The 21,474-nt window shown below is 40.4% G+C and overlaps 1 protein-coding gene across 1 annotated transcript; it reads right to left on the bottom strand.

Annotated features, from left to right (window-relative positions):
• Window positions 1-9,968: 9,968 nt before the first annotated feature.
• On the bottom strand, window positions 9,969-17,895 carry LOC116412353 (protein kinase C delta type-like). Its single transcript, XM_031906496.1, has 10 exons — window positions 17,670-17,895; window positions 15,475-15,581; window positions 15,043-15,207; window positions 14,478-14,566; window positions 14,190-14,252; window positions 13,900-14,038; window positions 13,054-13,245; window positions 12,066-12,197; window positions 11,208-11,338; window positions 9,969-10,095 (listed from the first exon to the last, which is right to left on the bottom strand). Exons 1-10 carry the CDS (start codon window positions 17,893-17,895, stop codon window positions 9,969-9,971), a joined length of 1,371 nt encoding a protein of 456 aa, XP_031762356.1.
• Window positions 17,896-21,474: the final 3,579 nt, after the last annotated feature.

Raw genomic sequence — 21,474 nt, 5'->3', positions numbered from 1 at the left:
GTACCTGTGCCAGCAGCCATTATATTGCCCCCAAGCCCCCAACCTGTACCTGTGCCAGCAGCCATTATATTGCTCCCAACCTGTACCTGTGCCAGCAGCCATTATATTGCCCCCAACCTGTACCTGTGCCAGCAGCCATTATATTGCCCCCAATCTGTACCTGTGCCAGCAGCCATTATATTGCCCCCAACCTGTACCTGTGCCAGCAGCCATTATATTGCCCCCAATCTGTACCTGTGCCAGCAGCCATTATATTGCCCCAATCTGTACCTGTGCCAGCAGCCATTATATTGCCCCCAATCTGTACCTGTGCCAGCAGCCATTATATTGCCCCCAATCTGTACCTGTGCCAGCAGCCATTATATTGCCCCCAATCTGTACCTGTGCCAGCAGCCATTATATTGCCCCAATCTGTACCTGTGCAAGCAGCCATTATATTGCCCCAATCTGTACCTGTGCCAGCAGCCATTGTATTGCCCCAATCTGTACCTGTGCCAGCAGCCATTATATTGCCCCAATCTGTACCTGTGCCAGCAGCCATTATATTGCCCCCAATCTGTACCTGTGCCAGCAGCCACAACAAGCGTCAGAACTTTCTCTCCACACTTTGTAAAGCGCCAGCTCTCCCTGTTTGAATGACGGCGTACGCGCGCTACCCCCCACTGCGCATGCGTCACATCGCCAGCGCAATGAGAGGAGAGTGCGTCAGGTTATTAAAGGTATACGCCGGCAAAGAGAGGGGTGGGGGTGCGCTCCTGGGTCCCGGCAACCGAGTACAGCACAAGTTGAAGAACACATATGCCAGAGAGGGTTGGGGAGGGCGGTTTTTGAAGGCCAAGGCTACCATGGAAACTAGATTTAAAAAAATGAAAAAGTGCGCCCCCCAATGATTGCGCCCTAGGCAGGCGCCTACTCTGCCTACCCCTAGTTCCGGCCCTGGAATGTACCAATGAATTATACTCCTCTAGATATAGAAGGAATGTGCTTAAAAAAGTTGTGTTTCCTGCTGATTTATTGAGAAATTCCACCAAAACCCCACTAGCCCCGCCCATCTGTTCCACTTCCTGCTGGCTGAATTGTCTGGATGAGCTGGGGAGCCGGCGGCCCGCCGTACACTGCACTGTAGGATAGGAACCAATCAGCAGCTAGGCTGACCTGATAGGGAACTGAAGCCTGTCTTTGCTTGTGTGACTGCGAGGCTGTGATTGGCTCTCCCCCTCCTGCTGTGCTTCTGGCAGGGACCGTTAGGACACGCCTACCCCTCATTTAAAACACAGACAGGGACCTGAGAGGATCTATAGGGAGCTCCAATAAAGGGGCCATTGTTACAGATAGGGTTAATGTTTAGCCCAAAGGGAAACCAGCACCGTATATTATTTATAATTGCCTACAATATTAGGGTTTTTCCCATTTATCCAATATGTCTCCTTTAAACACATCAATAATCTGTACAGAGAAGAAGAAAGAAATGACAAGTAAACTTCAGAATTAACATATTTAGCACGTATGATAGTATGTGCTAAATATGTTAATTCCGAAGTTTACTTGTAAACTGAGACATATACATAATAAACCAAAACATAAACTTCGGTTAAAGGAAAAAGCCATTTTCCTAGCTATTGTTATGAGCCCTGTTATTCACTTATAAAGGGGTGATTCACCTTTCAGTAAACTTTAGTATGTTATGGAATGGCCAATTCTAAGGAACTTTTCAATTGGTCTTCAGTATTTGTTTTTATAGTTTTTGAATTATTTGCTTTCCTTGCAGCTTTGAACTGGGAGTGACTGACCTCTGCAGCCTAAAAGCTATTGCTCTGTATTTATATGCTCTCCTATTTTTATTCCTGTCTATTATTCAAACCACGCATTCGGGCCCTAGCAACCAGATAGCTGGCGAAACTCCTAACTGGAGAGCTGCTGAACAAAAATGGAAATAATTAGAAAACTACAGGCTATAAAAAATGAAGACAAAAGTTGTCTCAGAATATTACTTTTTACAGCATACTAATACTAACAACCCATTTAAATACACAAGTGCAGTTACCCAAAGTAACCCCCAAGAGCGCCAGAAACATTCCAGACTATAGCTATGAGCCTTGGAACCATTTAGGAAAGACTGCAAGAAATATCTTATCACAAGTTCACAAAAAATACTAGACATTTCCTGGGTGGGTAATAAGTAAGAAATGTCTAGTATTTTTGTGAACTTGTGATAAGATATTTCTTACATTTTATCGTAATTTACCTGAGTCAAAGGGAGAAAGAAAAAGAAAAATAACTTTTTGAGTGGTAATATACATAAATGGAAAATGCATTCTGTTTAAAAGTAGCATGATCCATATTTCATTGCAGTTCCTCAGACCAGCTGCTGGGGGCCCCAAAAATAAACAGCAGCTCGTAGCTTGAAAAACAAATGTCAGCCTTTGGGGGAGATAATGGACAGTACAGGTATGGGACCTGGTATCCAGAATGCTTGGGACCTGGGATTTCCCAGGATCTTTTCATAAATTGTATCTCCATACTTTAAGGGGCACATTTACAAAAATCTGATTTTTTGGGGGGCTTAAAACACAATATGGTAAAAATTCTGGAGTAGCCATGATAATTTCTGATGTTCTAAAATGTCCCAAAAATGCTTTTATCAGTTGTCTCCTCACATGTCAGTAGCTTTTTGCCCAATTGAAAACTGGAAAGGGCAAATAACTATTAAGAATAAATAATAAAAACCAGTTGCAACATTTCTAGCAATTGGACATTCTGTAACATACTAAAAGTTAACAGTAACACTAACATTTTTCAATACAAATTTCACATCCAAACCCATCTAATAACTAGTCTACAGTAGTAAGACTCCTCTGCCTTAATTTGTTGACTACTAAATACACTTGTATGTATGTATGTATATCTTTATTTATAAAGCGCTACTTATGTGTGCAGTGCTGTACAGTCCCTGCCCCGCAGAGCTTACAATCTATATGGGAGGGTAACTTACAGACACAAATAGGCAAATATAAGTGCTGTAGGTCACAGTGGGTGACACTACAATATAAGTGCCAGTTCCCAGATCAGGTGCTGGACGAGTGCTCCAAATGGTAGTCTTTTAGTTTAGTTTTAAAAAGACTGAGGGAGGATTCTCTCCGGAGGAAATCAGGGAGGGCATTCCAAATGTAAGGGGCAGCAAGGCAGAAGGGTTTAAGGCGGGAAACAGCAGTAGTAGTGGGGGGCGCAACCAAACGGTTGCTCTGCGAGGAACGAAGGAGTCGGCCAGGAATGTACGGAGACACAAGGGAAGAGATGTCGTGAGGAGCAGAGGAATGGAGGGCTTTGAAGCTTAAGAGAAGGAGTTTGTAAAATATTCTTTGTTTAATAGGAAGCCACGATAAGGACTTTAGCAGGGGAAGGGCCTGAACTCTCCTGGATGAGAGGAGGAGAATTCTGGCAGCAGTATTTAATATAGACTGTAGGGGGTAAAGATGGGAGTTAGGGAGGCCGGTTAGTAGCAGGTTACAGTAGTCAAGTCGGGATAGGATGAGATTTAATATAGACTGAAGGGGGGAAAGATGGGAGTTAGGGAGGCCGGTTAGTAGCAGGTTACAGTAGTCAAGTAGAGATAAATAAGCCACAGTGCTCTACAGGACCTACTAGCATATGGCGATCAGGTGACCTATAGTTTTAAAAGCTGTGCTGTGCGCACTCCCTTGACTTATGGTTCAAAGCAGCCGTCAGACCAGTCATCCATAACAGTGTAGGGAAGGAAGTTTAGTGGGAGTTTGTGTGCTCCTCTTGCCTTTAGTATTGGGGGGAGGCTGTGCAGAGTGCTGGCCTGCTCCGTGAAGGCTCCGTTCTGACAACATGCGGTCATAAATCCCTCATAAGTCTGCTGTGTCACATGAAGACTGAGGTTTATGGTCTGTATTTATTGTTACCTCTATTTCCAGAACTAAACTCCTAGTTGCAGAATGGTGGTTCCTTTGTCTACCACTATAAATCATTAGTCAGGCATGAAATACTCCTTTATGTGAATCCATGCCAGAAAGTTTTGGTGGGAATTGCCGAGCCATATATCAAATATTAAATAAACACAAGCTTATGAGTGAATGTTAGAAAATAGACCTGGAAAATGCTTTAGGTGTTAATACCCTGTATGGTTCTGTTAATGGACCAGTGAAAAGGAGGAGGAACAGATAACTTAGAAATATCCAATGCTGTTAAACGTGACTAATAGGAGTGTACAGCTTACTTAGCATGGAAGAAATATTTTAGGAGCTGGCTGCTCTCCTTACCAAGCCTTGGCTGTTCAAACATTTGTATTTAAATTTGTCATTTGGCATAGATGACATTGAAGGTTTAGCCTATTTTGATACATGGAAACAACTTGTTAGCTCTTGCGCTATACAGATATAGGGAGAATGTCTCAGGAAAGCTGCAGATACATGTTAAAAAAACTTGAAGGAAATGTAAACCCAAATGTAGTTGGAATTGCCATTCACTTGTTTCTTTTCTAGTTTTTAAGATATTAGCAATTTGTAAACTAATAATACCATATAATGCATTATATACAGTGGTGTGAAAAACTATCTGCCCCCATTCCTGATTTCTTATTCTTTTGCATGTTTGTCACACTTAAATGTTTCTGCTCATCAAAAACCATTAACTATTAGTCAAAGATAACATAATTGAACACAAAATGCAGTTTTTAAATGAAGGTTTACGTTATTAAGGGAGAAAAACACTCCAAATCTACATGGTCCTGTGTGAAAAAGTGATTGCCCCCCTTGTTAAAAAATAACTTAACTGTGGTTTATCACACCTGAGTTCAATTTCTGTAGTCACCCCCAGGCCTGATTACTGCCACACCTGTTTCAATCAAGAAATCACTTAAATAGGAGCTACCTGACACAGAGAAGTAGACCAAAAGCACCTCAAAAGCTAGACATCATGCCAAGATCCAAAGAAGTTCAGGAACAAATGAGAACAAAAGTAATTGAGATCTATCAGTCTGGTAAAGGTTATAAAGCCATTTCTAAAGCTTTGGGACTCCAGCGAACCACAGTGAGAGCCATTATCCACAAATGGCAAAAACATGGAACAGTGGTGAACCTTCCCAGGAGTGGCCGGCTGACCAAAATTCCCCCAAGAGCGCAGAGACAACTCATCCGAGAGGCCACAAAAGACCCCAGGACAACATCTAAAGTACTGCAGGCCTCACTTGCCTCAATTAAGGTCAGTGTTCACGACTCCACCATAAGAAAGAGACTGGGCAAAAACGGCCTGCATGGCAGATTTCCAAGGCGCAAACCACTTTTAAGCAAAAAGAACATTATGGCTCGTCTCAATTTTGCTAAAAAACATCTCAATGATTGCCAAGACTTTTGGGAAAATACCTTGTGGACCGACGAGACAAAAGTTGAACTTTTTGGAAGGTGCGTGTCCCGTTACATCTGGCGTAAAAGTAACACAGCATTTCAGAAAAAGAACATCATACCAACAGTAAAATATGGTGGTGGTAGTGTGATGGTCTGGGGTTGTTTTGCTGCTTCAGGACCTGGAAGGCTTGCTGTGATAGATGGAACCATCAATTCTACTGTCTACCAAAAAATCCTGAAGGAGAATGTCCGGCCATCTGTTCGTCAACTCAAGCTGAAGCAATCTTGGGTGCTGCAGCAGGACAATGACCCAAAACACACCAGCAAATCCACCTCTGAATGGCTGAAGAAAAACAAAATGAAGACTTTGGAGTGGCCTAGTCAAAGTCCTGACCTGAATCCTATTGAGATGTTGTGGCATGACCTTAAAAAGGCGGTCCATGCTAGAAAACCCTCAAATAAAGCCCAACCAGTTATTAGGTTCAGGGGCAATTACTTTTTCACACAGGGCCATGTAGGTTTGGATTTTTTTTCTCCCTAAATAATAAAAACCCTCATTTAAAAACTGCATTTTGTGTTTACTTGTGTTATCTTTGACTAATAGTTAAATGTGTTTGATGATCAGAAACATTTTGTGTGACAAACATGCAAAAGAATAAGAAATCAGGAAGGGGGCAAATAGTTTTTCACACCACTGTATATTATTATAATGCATGCACCCAATATCTCCACCTGCTGGTCATTTTGGCCAGTTGTCTACAGTCTCCTGAATATTCCAGCAGGTGGTGCTGTTGTTTCACAATCATTATATTAGAAGTTTAAAAACAAATCATGTACGTTGGCAAAGGGGCGTAGAAAAGTGCCCAGAGTCATTTTACATTCATTTAAGGATTTACATTTTTTTAAGCGCTAACTTCATGTATTTACTTAGGTGAATTAATGAAAGCTATTCATTTATGCTGCCCCTACATAAGTTTAAGTTGTTACAATGAAAGTGACTCCACACAAAACCCTCTATAAACATGTTTCTTCATTATATAACATATATATAACATTTCAAATGATTATGTGTATTGCAAATGCTGAATTTTGGCCAGTGCAGTGCTTGAGTCAACTGTGAATACATGTGAGCCTGTAAGTTGGCTGTGATCTCTCCAGGCTTAGCATACCTTACCGTGTTAATGGTTTCCTTTAATATATTAAACGTCACTGTTACAGGAGTGTGATATGGCTAATGTAATCCCTCACCTTTTCTTATTAAAATAAATTCTGAAATATCTAAGTTTCTTTTTGCATTGTGTTGCAGTAATGGGGCAAAATCCACCAGCCTAAGGGCCAACATTAGGTGGGAACCTTGCCAAGCGAGTGGATCTTTCAATGTATGGCCATCAACTATTTGTATTCATTTTCTCAACTCTGAACAATAGTAATTGCTGGTTGTTATGGATAACTAACCAACTAAGGTACATCTCCATTGCTGTAGGACATACTCTGTGCTGGTCCTTTCAAATCATCTCATCTAACCTTACAGTGAAATGCTTGGCTTGCTGCCGTTATGGAAACCCCTGAATAATTAACAGGTGTACCCCATGCAGACCAAAGCCATAAACTGCTGGTGAAGAGTAAAACACTTTTCTGGCCCGTGCCTAATAAAACTGCGGCAATCACCCAACAATCCAATCGATTCTGTCAAACAAACATTGAATCATTATAATAGTTATTATAATAGTTATATTGGGACGTATATAGAAGAACATGACTTTTCAACCAAACTAACACAGAGATATTGACTAGATGTTATTGGACCCAACGCAAAATCTTTTTGGGCTTTTCAAACTATACGGAACTTGATCTGTTTCTCATGCTCTGGGCAGCACTTCAATGTGTCCTCCTGAAATAACAACAGAAATAAATCATGGACCCCCTCAAATGGGTGTGGGTTACTAGAAGGCATGCAGGCTTTCAGTGGATTAGTTAATGCTCACAGTGGACAACAAAATATACTGTGTGATGGTCAGCTGAATATACATCTTGAAAACACAGCAGTGAGCCTTCCTGAGCCAAAATGGCTGATAACAGAGGACACAAGATTGCAGTGAAATACACAACACAGTTACCAAATAATGTCCAAATAATGTAATTTTAATTAGACCATATATACATGTCTAATAGCTGCAAGCTGCATTTATTGATGGATTAATTTTTGGGTTTAGTTAGTAGAGCAAGTGTTTATGAAATAATTAGTTTGCATACAAACTACACACATGGCACACTATCCAGCAGTCATGGAGAGCACAGACAGTTCAATACCAGCCAGGGCACCTTGGGCTGAAGGTACCAACACAACCATTATTATTAATTTATCTTATTACCTTAGTGCAAATTTCAGGATGCTTTTTCAATATGTGGCAAAGAGCCAGAGCTACATGTTACATTAGATAGCTTTCTATCATATTGCTAGAAACAGGGGAATTCTCTGTTTGTCATTGTTCAGATCAGTCACAGTTAATATTGTGCTTGCACAAATCATGTTGCCATCATGTTATATTAAAATATACAACGAAAGGTTTGCATGTAACCTGTATTTTCTATCTAGGCCTAGGGTATAGGTGCCCAAACTATAGGGATAGCACCCATATTGTTACCAAAGCTGTGGCTGCGTTGGCCCAGCATGAAGGTCAGCTAGGATGAAATATTTTAGGAGAAAGTTTATTTTATGCTTTAATTACCACTGGAACTATATCAGGGTGATGGTTACACCCATGTTTTTATATCCCTGTAACACTGTCAGGAGCTTTGGGGCTGACTGCTTATTTTCTACTCTACATATTTTTGCAATTACAATTACTAACCTTGTAATTACATAAAGGGGGTCCTAACCAAATGTCCGGCCAAGTTGTGCTTGGACTCTACAACATCAATGAAAGTCTTCTCTAGAGGAATATGATGGATTATATCATAAGATCCTTAAAATAGAACACAATTTGTTTGGGGCAGCATATTTGTTAACAGTCATGAGGGCCGATTCACTAAGGTGCGTTAAAACGAGCACTATTTATAGTATGTGTTAAAAATTGTATCGCGTCTTAACGCACGATTCACTAAAAGGATACTTGCGTTAATTTAGGCGCGATGCTGTTTGCGTTATTTAAGTCGCGAAGACTATTTTCGTGCGCTAATTAACGCAGCGCGCTACTTGTCGCGAGCACTAATTAACACACGTGCGCTACTTTTCGCCCGCGCAAGCCATATTAGCTATTTCCCTGCAAACTGGCGGCTGCATCACTCTAGGGCCAACACAGACTTGAATAAATCCCACTGCAAAGTCCTTATTGTGTTGCCAAAAGCTCATGAACTGTACTTTTCTATAATTACCGCCTCCTCCAAGTAGGTGTTAATTTTCGCATAGACTAATGCAATATTTAGCGCGTCTAAGTGTTTGTGAATCATGCGTTAGTATTATTTCTGCGAGCACACTAACGCACATGATATGCAACTTAACGCATGCGATAATACTTAAACGAATCACATGTTTTTTTTTCTGCGTCTATTTTAATGTAAAAAGCATGCGATAAGCGTTATTGCACTTTAGTGAATCAACCCTATGGTCTGTTTTCCCAAAGTACAACTGACCCTTCAAGGTGACAACGGAACACAGACTGTAACAGTATTGAAAGGCAAAGGACATATTTAATAGAGTAGAATGAGACTCATTTTAACCTATGATGCTTCCTAATTCAGACTGAACAAACTAACAAATGGTAATATGTGATTTTTGACAAAAAAATACAATTGTTGTGAAAGTGCCTGTGCTGTGGCTATTGGGCTTAGAGAAGTGATGTTGATAAATGAGCTGGTGCATCCCTGCCTCGCAGCAAACCCCCCCCCCCCCCTGTAGAAGGAAAGGGACAGCTCTGTCATCATCTGTTCTTATATGAAATTAGTTTTTGAATAAGATTTGTGGCCATTAATAATCTTTTCAGCAGGAGAAACTGTGAAAATGACACTTTGCCTATAAGTTGCTGTAAATGCCATTTGTGTAAAATGTTCTTTTGGAGAAGTAGTTACAGTCTGACACTTCTCAGTCTACACTTAAAGTCTACAGTTTATCAATACTTCTATACATTACACTGTGGGTTTTGTTATCCAAATACTGGAGCTGATGGATTTATAAAAATGTGGAAAGTAGGGCATATTTGAAACATTTTGACTGATCTGCAAAATATAGCATTATAAGTGGCATAACTGGCATAACAGGTGGGTAGCGATGTCACTTAAGTCAAATGGCTCATTGTAATTTGTATCTCTGATCATAGATGTAACCTCTGAATAGGCATGGAATAGGCATTCTGCCACTCGGCATGACTCTTATTGGAATCAGCTTTCTAGACCAAGTTAATCAGTTCCTGATTCACAGCATGAGTGAGCTGTTCATAGAAGGGAAAAATGCTAGATTGAAAAAGTCAAAGATAAAACATTATAGGGGCCATTACCAACCTGCACATGGAGTTGTGGTTGTGCAAAATGGGCAAAGACGCAAAAAATGGCATTCATTAAATTTACTTGCACTTCCGAAAATTGTGTACAAGTACATCTATTGACTCAGGGGAACCCTGGAGCTACAGTCACCCTCGACAATGGACGCAGTACACTTGCACCTACAAAATCATTCACAGACATCATTTTGATGGTGGAAATTCGACATCCCATGTTTGGTGGCTTTAGAGGTCTATTTATAGAAAAATGAATAAAACATGTATTCTTAAATAACCTAATATTACATTTCCAGCTGTCTGGGCACTCCAACTCCTCAGGTAGTGACCCCTGGTGGAACATCAGTATCAACAACACAATTGCCACCCCTGAACGATATCTGCTTTAAAGAAGGAGCACATTTAAAAATCACTGCACACATTCTCACCATTGGTTGAATTAGCACATGTTTATACATGTGAGCAGTAACGCCACGTCAAGGCTTCAACCCTGTTACTGACCATTCACTCCGGGCGTAACATGCCTCAGGGGAGCTCCAATGTATATAATTTGCCATTGGTTCCCCTTTGAGTGAGATGTAATCTCACTTCATGACAATATTCTTAATAAGACACCTATAACAATAAATCATTTGCTCGTGTAATTCCAAATCAAGTAAAGGCTGATCAAGAAGGCAAAAAAACCCCTTCTGAAGCTGAATTTGCTCCAAAAGTGGAAAAAAATCCTTCCTGTATCAACACTGTGCTCTAATCCTAAAAACTAAGCATTTGCCACTAAAGCAAAGCATGCTGCAATATTAGAATATTATAATAACAACAATACAATAACAATAGCAACAGTAGCATAATAATATAATAAGGGAGGCTTTAAGAAGAGACATGCCTATGAAATGAAACCCTTTGCTCATATAATTACAAATAAGGTGCAAGCTGATCCAGAAGGTAAAAAAACCCCTTCTAAAGCTGTCGCCAATCTGCCACAGAAGGGGGAAAAAAAACCTTCTGTATCAACATTGCACTATAAGCAATAAAACTAGAGGTTGGATTTCATAGACATGAAGGCAAAGCAGGCTGCCATTTAGCACCTGTTGCCTTATTGTTACACCCTTGGCCTTTCATATCTCACATTCACTCACACAGTCACACACCATTCATTCACTAATATATATTAGGAGAATTATGAGAATCAGCCATGTCGGACTTACCCTTGCACTTACCTTTGTCAGATGAGAGACTATAGCAGATGACCAGGCATTGCAGAAGCTGATGTGGTCTCTATTCAGCAGGTTGTGATGTTCCAATTCCCCTTGGATGATGGCTGTAGGTGTCACAAGGCTCAGATTCCTACCTTTGCCAGGTGGAGCTCACGAATGAAAAGCCTGAAGTCTGCTGTGTGTCCCCTGATGCGGTGTTAGTCATCTGGGGCTGCAGGAAAGACAGAGCCTTACCTTCGATTGGCTTCGAAAGATCCCTTATTGGCTGCAGAAAAGCAAAAGAAAATGTTAGGGTGATACAAAACATGCAATATAGTTAAAGGAGAAGGAAAGTCTAAGTCACTTGGGGGTGCCAAAATGTTAGGCACCCCCAAGTGACTTAAATCGCGTACCTTTTACCCTGGGCTGGTGCCCCTGTACGGAGAGAACAGCACCAGCCCGGGGTACCTGTAGCGATCGCTTCCCCCTTCCTGTATCGCTGCGCGCGCATGCGCAGTAGAGTGAAAAGCCGAACTTTAACAGAGAAGTTGGCGTTTCACTCTACTGCACATGCGCCTGTCGCAGACAAACAGCAGCAGCGCGAGTAGGAAGGAGAAAGCGCTACAGGTACCCCGGGCTGGTGCTGTTTTCTCCTAACAGGGGCACGAGCCCGGGGTACAAGGTAAGTGATTTAAGTCACTTGGGGTGCCTAACATTTTGGCACCCCCAAGTGACTTAGACTTTCCTTGTCCTTTAAGTAAAAAGCTATTGCATTAGCTTTGTACCAGCAGACTAAGTTCTATTTTCTCATTCCCTTCACCCTTTTAATGTTTGTATCTAGGTATTCCATGAGATTGTATGGCTGTGTATGTTAGTTTGGAGATTTATACTTTTTATACCTAAACAATACATTTTAGTTACACTAATTGCTCCCTCTCTATTATAATTAGCTTTTTTTACTAGTGTGAAAATAATTCCTGGCTAGGGTTCCATTGTTTTAGTATTAAACTTACTGTTGCTCTTGGCTGAAAGGGTAGTGGAACCTTCTGTCTCTCCAGCTCCTCCCAATCTATAGAGGAAAAAAATGGGTGGTCTCTGACGTTGCCACACACACCAAGGCGCTGTTTAGGCTTCTTCTTCAGGAGCTTAAGATGGAAGGAACAGTTAAAAATAACTACTCAGCAAGAGCAATAAATAACATAAAACATACTCAATTTGTATAAATATAAATTGTTTAAGGCTAGTGCTGTCGATACTCCTCCAGGAACCTATATAATAAACTGCAAAAGAAATAATCACTGTCTTTTAATACAGAAAGTAAGGTAAGAATATAAATCAATGTAATAAATTAACAAAATTAAAATAAATAAATAAAATATATATATGAGAGGGCAGGTAAGCACTCGCAGGACTTATACAAAAAAGGTAGTTTTATTATAAAGGAGACTAAAGTTTCGGCTAGCACTCTAACCTTTATCACTTTGATAGCTAGCCAAGTCCTGCGAGTGCTGACCTTCCCTCTGGTGCATTCAGCATTCTTTGGACCGGCACCCAGGCACCAGCAACCTACCTACATGTGAGTGCCAGCATCTGTTTGGAAGTATATATATATATAAAATAATCTTTTTTTAAATAAAACTCTGTGTTGCTGGTCTTTTTGGGTATATATATATATATAATTAAAAAAATAGCTGCACTAACTTTTTGAAGAGAATGCCTCGGTGAACACCTCAAAAAATAATATATATAAAGCAGGGCATTCACAGGACTTTAAAATATGGTGAAAAGTAAATAAAGTTTATTTGTTATTGTGTAGATAGATAGATAGATAAATAGATAGAAATTATATTGTAGCAGACATTATCTTAAAAGTAAACTCAAATGTGTATGCTTCCTTACAGATGATAAACAGCACATTGTATATATTTATATTTATTATTATATTTTTAGCCATCAATGTGCTGTATAAATGTATCTGTGAATGTTATTTCTCTACACCACCTTTTTTAAAAGATCTTTAAGGTCTTTATCAATCCAGGTAGGAATTCTGGGCTCTTCATAGATGTCATAATCCTCCTCATCATCGCTGCTGTCACTATCCAGGAACGGGGACTCGCCGGTGGCCATTTTGCAGATGATGACGCCCAACGTCCACCAGTCGACCGCTGCATTATATTCTTTATTTTCCAGGATCTGAAATGAAAGACAAAGCATTTGCCAATTTGCAAAATGTGTTCAGCTTCAACTCAATAAAACAGCTTGAATTGTTGAGCTTATCATTTCTTTAAAAAGTGTATCTAATTATTAAAAGGCTAAAGGATAACAAATATATACAGTATTAATGTATTGAAAACATTTTCCAGATTTAAAAAGTATAAATTGCACACTATCAGTTGGCTTCAAGGGTTAAAATTCTGAACCCTTCACATACTGTACCCAGCAGCACTTCTGCTCTACTGGAAGATGTCACGTAAACCCTTGTGTCTTTAGCCTGTAAAAAATCCAGGCAACGCGGACACAGAAAAATGAAAGACAGGACATTTTGAATATTGGTGTATTGGAAGATTTCTCAGGTAATAATTTAGTAAAATACTGCATATGTCGTGGCATTGAGACAGTGGGGAATTGATGCATGGCTAAAGTAAATGAGAGCCACTGAAATCATCATTTTTATTTTATGTTAAGTATGGATTTGGGGCAATTAACTGCATTTTAGCAATAGACCATTAGATTTAATTGGCATGGTGGGCAAGCTGGACTCAAGACTGCGCCATTCCTTGCCCATAATGAGAGTGAAAGTACCCAACATCGTAACATCAATTTAAGAGATGGGATTGCATTCCTTACCTCTGGGGCCATGTATCCTGATGTACCGGCTAGGCCAGTGATGGTGTTGTTGCCAAATATGTTCATCTTTGCCATGCCAAAATCTATTATTCTGATGTGGCCCTCTTCATCTACCATGATGTTTGACAGTTTGAGATCCCTGTAATAAAGGTATAAAATGGAAATGAAGATATAGGTTTTGGATTAATACAACCCTATAAGGCAATGTTATCTGCACAATAATGTTAAAGGAATCAGATGACAGAAATATAAAAATGAGCTATAGTAAGAAGTAGGGGAGTTAAACTGACCGGTGAACGATGCCCCTGTTGTGAAGGAACTCCAGACCACACACCAGCTCTGCGGAGTGAAAACTGTTAAAAAGAAGTATATAAAAGTATAAAATAGTTAATATGAGCACATCCCTTGCTACTCTTCTCTTCTTGTAGGTGTATGAGAAATACTGCACCTCTATATGAATAATGCCTTCTTATATATTCTGCAAAAATGTTAGTAAATATAATGGTACAACAGCCGATCTCTAGCACCGGTTTTAACAGAACATGGCTTTATACTACAATCCTCTATGTGCTACTTACAGTACTCTGGTCATGTCCATTGGTCCCTGTTTGAGCTGATCCTCCAGGCTGCCCCCACTGAGATGTTCCATAACAAGGAGCACATGCCGCTGTTACACAGACAAATATAATGAGAATGAATCACTAGAATAATTGGCACAAAACTGAACAATACAATTTAGGGTAGCGCACATTTTTAGAAGATGCATCAAAGATAAAATACAGGTTAGATGCAACAAAAATATTCATATTTAAATTTATATCAAATACTTGCTCCTGTATCTGTATCTGTCTATATCTGTTGAGAAATGTGACCATTGCTTATAAAAACTTTTTAATAAACAGGGGGAAATAATTTCTGGGGATACTTGGTAAAATGGAAAAGATGGCTGCTAGAAAGTACCCCAGGCTTATTACAATTTTTAAAGAAGAAATGTACCGGCCTGGGCAAAAAGCAAAAAAGCTTTTTTCTTCATTAACCAATTAGACTGGGGCAGAATAGATAAAATGGACACGATTCCCAGATAAGGAAATATAGTTCTCCCTACTTGCGGGTTTTCAGGCAGGATATAAAGCATTTATGTACCTGTGTTTGAAATGCGGCATACCCAGGGCAAAGGTATGGGCTTTTATTGGTAATTTGAAGCACACGGGCCTCGGTCAGCATGCTGTTGGTAATGCACCCTGATCTTTTCTTCATGATCTTGATGGCGACAGGTGGCTTCTTGTCGCCTAGTGTAGCCAACATAACCTGAGAAAGGCAGACAGAAAAGTAGTAGTTAGTATATATTTATATGCACTAATAATGTATCATACAGATAATTGATGGTTCAGTGCAGAATAAACTACATTACATTTTTAGCTCTAGGATGAAATAAAAAAGTTATATTTAATTTGACAAATAAAAAAACCTTTTAGAACATATAATTACTATTAGTTCTTCCTGTTCCCTGCCATTAATATATTTATATAATATGGCCATATAATAGGAATAACAACTGGGAAACTCATCTCTCACCTTGCTGAATCCTCCATTTCCCAGCAATGAATGGATCTCGTAGCTGGTTATATTTTGGGGGTCAGGTCCTGTAGGATCAGCCCGTTGCCTTTTCTGGTTGTTTTGATCTAGTGAGGGATAAATTCTATTAGTGTCAACTGGGGTGTCTGGGGCCCCCCAGCGCTGCCACCCCAAGATGCCCCACTCCACTTGCACACCCATTACTTACACTCCAACTGAGTCGCGTTGTCTTCCTTGTAGCAACCCCCCCACATGCGCGAATGCATGCACACACATGCGCCACGTCACGTTACTTTTATTTGCAGCTGGGTGGAGCAAACAACTTCCAGGCTGGTAGCGGATCTGGGCCAGCAAGGCCCAGGGCCCAGCGGATTTTACCCGGTATCCCATTCTATTTACAGCTTGTGCATTGGATTCTGCATAAAGTATATTGAGATTTAAGGTCGTTCCTAAGGTCACGTGCAGGATAAGTACTAAAGAACAACTAATATGTTTTATAAAGCAGAGGTCATCCCCCTTAAAGGAACAGTAACACCAAAAAAAGAAAGTGTATAAAAGTAACTAAAATATAATGTGCTGCTGCCCTGCACTGGTAAAAGTTGTGTGTTTACTTCAGAAAGTCTACTATAATTTATATAAATAAGCTGCTATGTAGCCATGGAGGCAGCCATTCAAAGGAGAAAAGGCACAGGCACATAGCTGATAACAGATAAAACACTATTGTATTCTACAGAACTTATCTGTTATCTGCTATATAACCTGTGCCTTTTCTCCTTTTTTCCAGCTTGAATGGCTGCCCCCGTGGCTACACAGCAGCTTATTATATAAATTATAGTAGTGTTACTGTAGCAAACACACCAGTTTACCAGTGCAGGGTAACAGTGCATTATATTTTTATTACTTGAAAGCTCTTTCATTTTTTGGTGTTACTGTTCCTTTAACTGCCCCATCCCCATGAAGCCCTCATCATGCCCAGTTACAGCTACACCTCCAACTTTTATCTGTCTAAAGGTAGAAGGCTCTCCCTAACGACAACCCTTAAAGGAGAAGGAAAAGTTTAATCACTGGGGAGGTGCCAAATGTTAAGAACCATACAGTAATTATATAAACTGATCTGATTATAATAACTGGGGGTGCTTAACATTTGCTCTCCCAGTGATTGAACCTTTCCATCTTCTTTAATAGCTTTTCTACATTTGTTTATTCTTATTTAGGGTCCTTTTAGCTGCTCCTGGTGGAGGGTACCAAGAATAAGATCTGTACAGGTATAGGATCTGTTATCCGAAATGCTCAGGACCTGGTGTTTTCCAGATAAGGGAAACATTTAATAAACCCAATAGGATTTTTCGGGGCTTTCTGGATAATGGGTTTCTATATAAAGAATCCTGTACCTATAACATTTAGCAAGTTTTGTTCTATCTGTTTGCATGCAAAAGGATTGTTCTCTGGGTCATGGTTCCTGTAGGGGTTTACTGGGATAGGGGTTAAATTGCAGAATTGTGGTTGCCTGTAGCAACCAATCAGATTTTTCCTTTTGAGCTGGTAACATGTTGTAGATTAAAAACTGATTGCTGATTGGTTGGTGTGGACAACTGCAATTTAAGACCTTGTCTATATCATTAATACAGTATACATACTTAATAAAACACACAAAGTACCATCTAAAGTTTACAATGATTTTGTCTAATTTTGAATGATCTTTTTTTAAATAGTACAGGCAGTTTGCCACTACTCCTCAACAGCCCCTAATCTAGTGGTCCTATCAGTTAACCCAAGCTTGGTTTGGGGTTCCCAGCATAGCGATAGGAATGTGAAAGATCCAGTGCTTCAAATGCTGCCCCTGACACTGAAACAAACTGTCATTATGGTCCATGGTTCCTATAGGGCAGTGATCCCCAACCAGTGTCCTCAATAGCCTGTGCTTCTATCAGTTAACCCAAGCTTGGTTCACATTAAAATGGTGATAAAAGGGATGGCTAAGGGGTATATTTATCATGCTGTGTAAAAAGTGGAGTAAAACATTACTGGTGATGTTGCTCATAGCAGCCAACCAGATGCTTTGCTTTGGTTTTCTAACTGTTTCACTCAACTTTTAACAAAGCATGATAAATATACCCCTTAATCTAGCAAACAGGAGGGAGGAAAAGCAGAAACCCTGTATGGGTGGGGCCTTTGGACACAGGGGGTCTCCTTACCTTCATCGCTGTCCTCTCTGTCCCTCTTTCTCTTCTTTGGACACTCTTCAGGAAACTGCCCATTACTTCTCGAAGTCTTCTTGCTGTTCTTCTCTGGTCTTTCTTCATAATGATGGCTTTCACATCTCTGCTTTCTTGCCTCTCCTTCTCCTTCACTTGATGGTCTTCTTTTTCCTTTCATCGCCTGCGTAGGTCCCGGGTCGCTGCAAAAGTCCTTTCTCTTCATGTTGGAGGTTGCTCTCTCTTCTCTGCTGGCTCTTCTCACCAACTGCCAAATCCCAACAGTTGGGAGCTGCCTGGCAGGAGCCACTTGGTGACATCACAAAATTGTTGAAGGGAGATACAATTGTGTACAGACCCCGCGATATATCTTGACAATAACAATGTAGAGACAGATACAAATACAACATTTCCTTATGACAGCCTACCTGTACAGACAAAGTAGACAAAGTATAATCTAAAATGCTATTTTGAAGGTGAATTTTGATTTCAAAATGCAAGTACTGTGATTAGAGAACATCTAAATAAATAAAAAGTCAAACTTAATGCCACATAACATTGCCATCCTATATGATATTAGCCTTTAAACTTTCTTTAAAAATGTATGTTACATTTGCATATTTTGATTCAGTGTTTGAACTTTGTGTGCATAGAACATCATTTTAATCTGTTTGTTTATGAGCTTCCATATCTCCAACATTGCAGATTTGCTCTGCCCTGTGGTGTAAGGTTAATATATGTGGAACAAGAGGCGCAGCGTGATTTTAAACCTACAAACAATGTTGTGTAATGGATCCCATTGCCCCATATATGCAGTACTGTATATACTCGAGTATAAGCCTAGTTTTTCAGCACCCAAAATGTGCTGAAAAAGTTGCCCTCGGCTTATACTCGAGTCGGGTGCCATGGGTCCCTCCAGACTAGCACCCTCTGTCCTTTGTGTGCAAATCACACCCCAACCAGACCCTCCAGTGCCCTGGCCCACTCCCAAATTCATCTTCATCTACCATCCTCACCTGTCCCATTCTTCACTAGACATTGCACTTTATATTCTATATTAAGGATTTTAACTCTTTGTGTTTTAGCTTGGTTGCTGATTGTGCTAAGGGGGTAGTACTCTTAAGGTATCATTGTTGATACCATATAGTTTCCCACCCTAGGCTTATACTCGAGTCAATAAGTTTTTCCAGCTTTCTTAGGTAAAATTAGGTACCTCGGCTTATATTCGGATCGGCTTATACTCGAGTATATACGGTACTTACTATCCCTTACATGTATGTTATGTTGCATCATAAGGTTAATAACACGCCACTCCCCTTTTTCAGTTCATGAATCAGGTGTGCAATGTTGCCTAACAGCATCTCATACGATGCTCAGTTTCTTTGAAAATACACCTAAGGCTGATGCCACACCAGGCGTAGGGCTGATTTTTTCGGCAAGCGGGAAAACGCTTGCCGAAAATTCAGCCCTACGCCTGCTACTTGTGCCTGCACCCAAATGAATGAGATACGCTCGGGTGCAGGCACATGTAGCCGATATACGCATGAAAACGCGAGACTTTGCATTCTCACGCGTTTTCATGCGTATATCGGCTACATGTGCCTGCACCCGAGCGTATCTCATTCATTCGGGTGCAGGCACAAGTAGCAGGCGTAGGGCTGAATTTTCGGCAAGCGGAGGATTTGGCAAAGTAACAGTTTGTTTCCCATTTCGTAGGGTTTAAATCCTAAATGTGGTAGAAAGCAAAAGGAATGAGTGTTCTGGGGACTATTTCTAATGATGTGTAAAAGAAACAAAAGCTAAATCTGAATAATATTTCCATCTTGGTGATTTAAATACAGTAATATTAAAAGAGAAGGAAAGGCAAAAGTTATAAATGATACCATTCAATAGTGCTACTATTGTTAAATAAAAACACTATACTTTTGGCTCTATTATAGCAACAGTAACTTAGTAAAACTTACTTTAAAGTTTCTGCTTGCTGTACTGAATGGCGTCTCCATCTTCGAAGTGGTATGCCCACTTCCTTTCGTTCAGTGTCTACACTGCGCATGCGCAACATTCCGCCCCCCCCGAGCCGGCTCAGAGGGTCTGATGCAAGGGGAGCGCGCCTGCTTGTGCGCGCTCACTGAAGACAGACATGCGCATGCGCCGCCTGCAGTCCTGTTCGTAGTGTCTGTGCAGGAGCGATGCATTATGGGAACTTTCTTTACACAGCTCAGCGTTTTTTTTTCCTGCTTGGCTTCTGATAATCTGAACTATTGCTATATGGGGAGACTTAAGGGCACTATTGAGACAACTGAAGGTATGCCTGCAGCTTGAGAGTAACTCTTTGGTAGCCTTTCCTTCCCCTTTAACTCTTTTCTTGCCTTTCTCAGGTTATGTTGGCTACATTAGGAGACAGGAAGGCATATATGGCTGTAAAAACCATCAGAAAAACAGTGGAGACCAGTAAGTCTTTTGTCTTTTTAAGATTCTACAAAATGAAGCATACAATGCAGCAGTAGACTGGTGGTCATTTGGCATTACCATCTGCGAAATGGCCACTTGCACGTCACCCTTTGACGACATTGACACAGATACGATCAATGAGGCCATCAAATTTAAGGGACCTGACATACCTTACTGGCTTAATGAAGATCTGCTGGGCAAGGTGAGTAGCAACAGTGGGAAGTATTGCCACATCTACAAAAATATTTATGATCCATTTCTGCTCAATTGCTGGGATTCAAATAATTGTCCATTGATCCTTTAGCTACTTGAAAAGGATCGAAAGCAACGCCTTGGTGCTCGAGGAGACATCAGGCGCCACCCATTCTACAAACCCATCAATTGGGTGGCAATGGAAGAGAAAGGAGTCCAACCCCTTTTCCAGCCAAGAGCAGTAAGTACAAGGTTGGGGAATACAAATAATGAATGATTATGGCCCTGGGTGAATAGAACTGACTAGTGAAATAGGTAAATCAGAAAGCAGCAGGTTTAGCTTGTATTTAAGCATTTAAAACACCCATGGAAAACCTATATATATATATATATATATATAAAGCAAAAGGGATACTCCATGGGTACAGGTAATGAGGGGTACAGGTAATAAAATTATTAAAATCACTGAACATTCTAGATTCTTCAGTTTAATCTGTAATACATCAGCCCCACAATGTCACAAAATGCAGCCATCGGCCGAGCTATTCCAGCCTTATGATGAGAAGCTGTCGTTCCTTGGCCCAGAAGGATGAAGCTGCATCAGGGGACAGTAACACCGTTCCCGGGTTCTCCTTTCAAAGTTCCACCTGGCTGCCTTAAGTGAATATATATGTGTAATCCAGCCAATAATAACAACATGCTATTACATGTAGCACAGGTTCATAACATCACTGGACACTGGGCAAATCTGTGGATTTCAACATCTCCACCTGCTGCAAAAAGGCCATGTCATCTCTGCTGTTTATACCATCTGCTCCACCTTCACCTGGGATTCCAACTCCCAGAGTATAAGGCTGCTGGGTAACATCAGGCCTAGAAGTATGAGGGGCAGTTACTCATTTGGGTGCATGATGGTATAGGGTAAGTATAAGGTAAGTATTATATGTGAGCGAATGTGTGCGTGACATGTCTATACTGCAGATCCCATACCTGTTAGTTATGTATATAGTTTCAAAGTTTTGCAGTTTTTTCAGGTCAAGGGTTTTTTCCCACTTTGAGGCAAATTGACAGCAGCTTCAGATTTTTTTTTTTACCTTCTTCTGGAAATAGTTGTATAGTTGTATATGAGCAAAGGGTGGGACATAGACACGTGCAGTTTAAA

The sequence above is a fragment of the Xenopus tropicalis genome, chromosome 7 (genome assembly GCF_000004195.4).
Source record: "Xenopus tropicalis strain Nigerian chromosome 7, UCB_Xtro_10.0, whole genome shotgun sequence".
Taxonomy (NCBI): Eukaryota; Metazoa; Chordata; class Amphibia; order Anura; family Pipidae; genus Xenopus; species Xenopus tropicalis.
The sequence above is the reverse complement of the archived record's forward strand: the minus strand, read 5'-3'. Positions and strand labels throughout refer to the sequence as shown.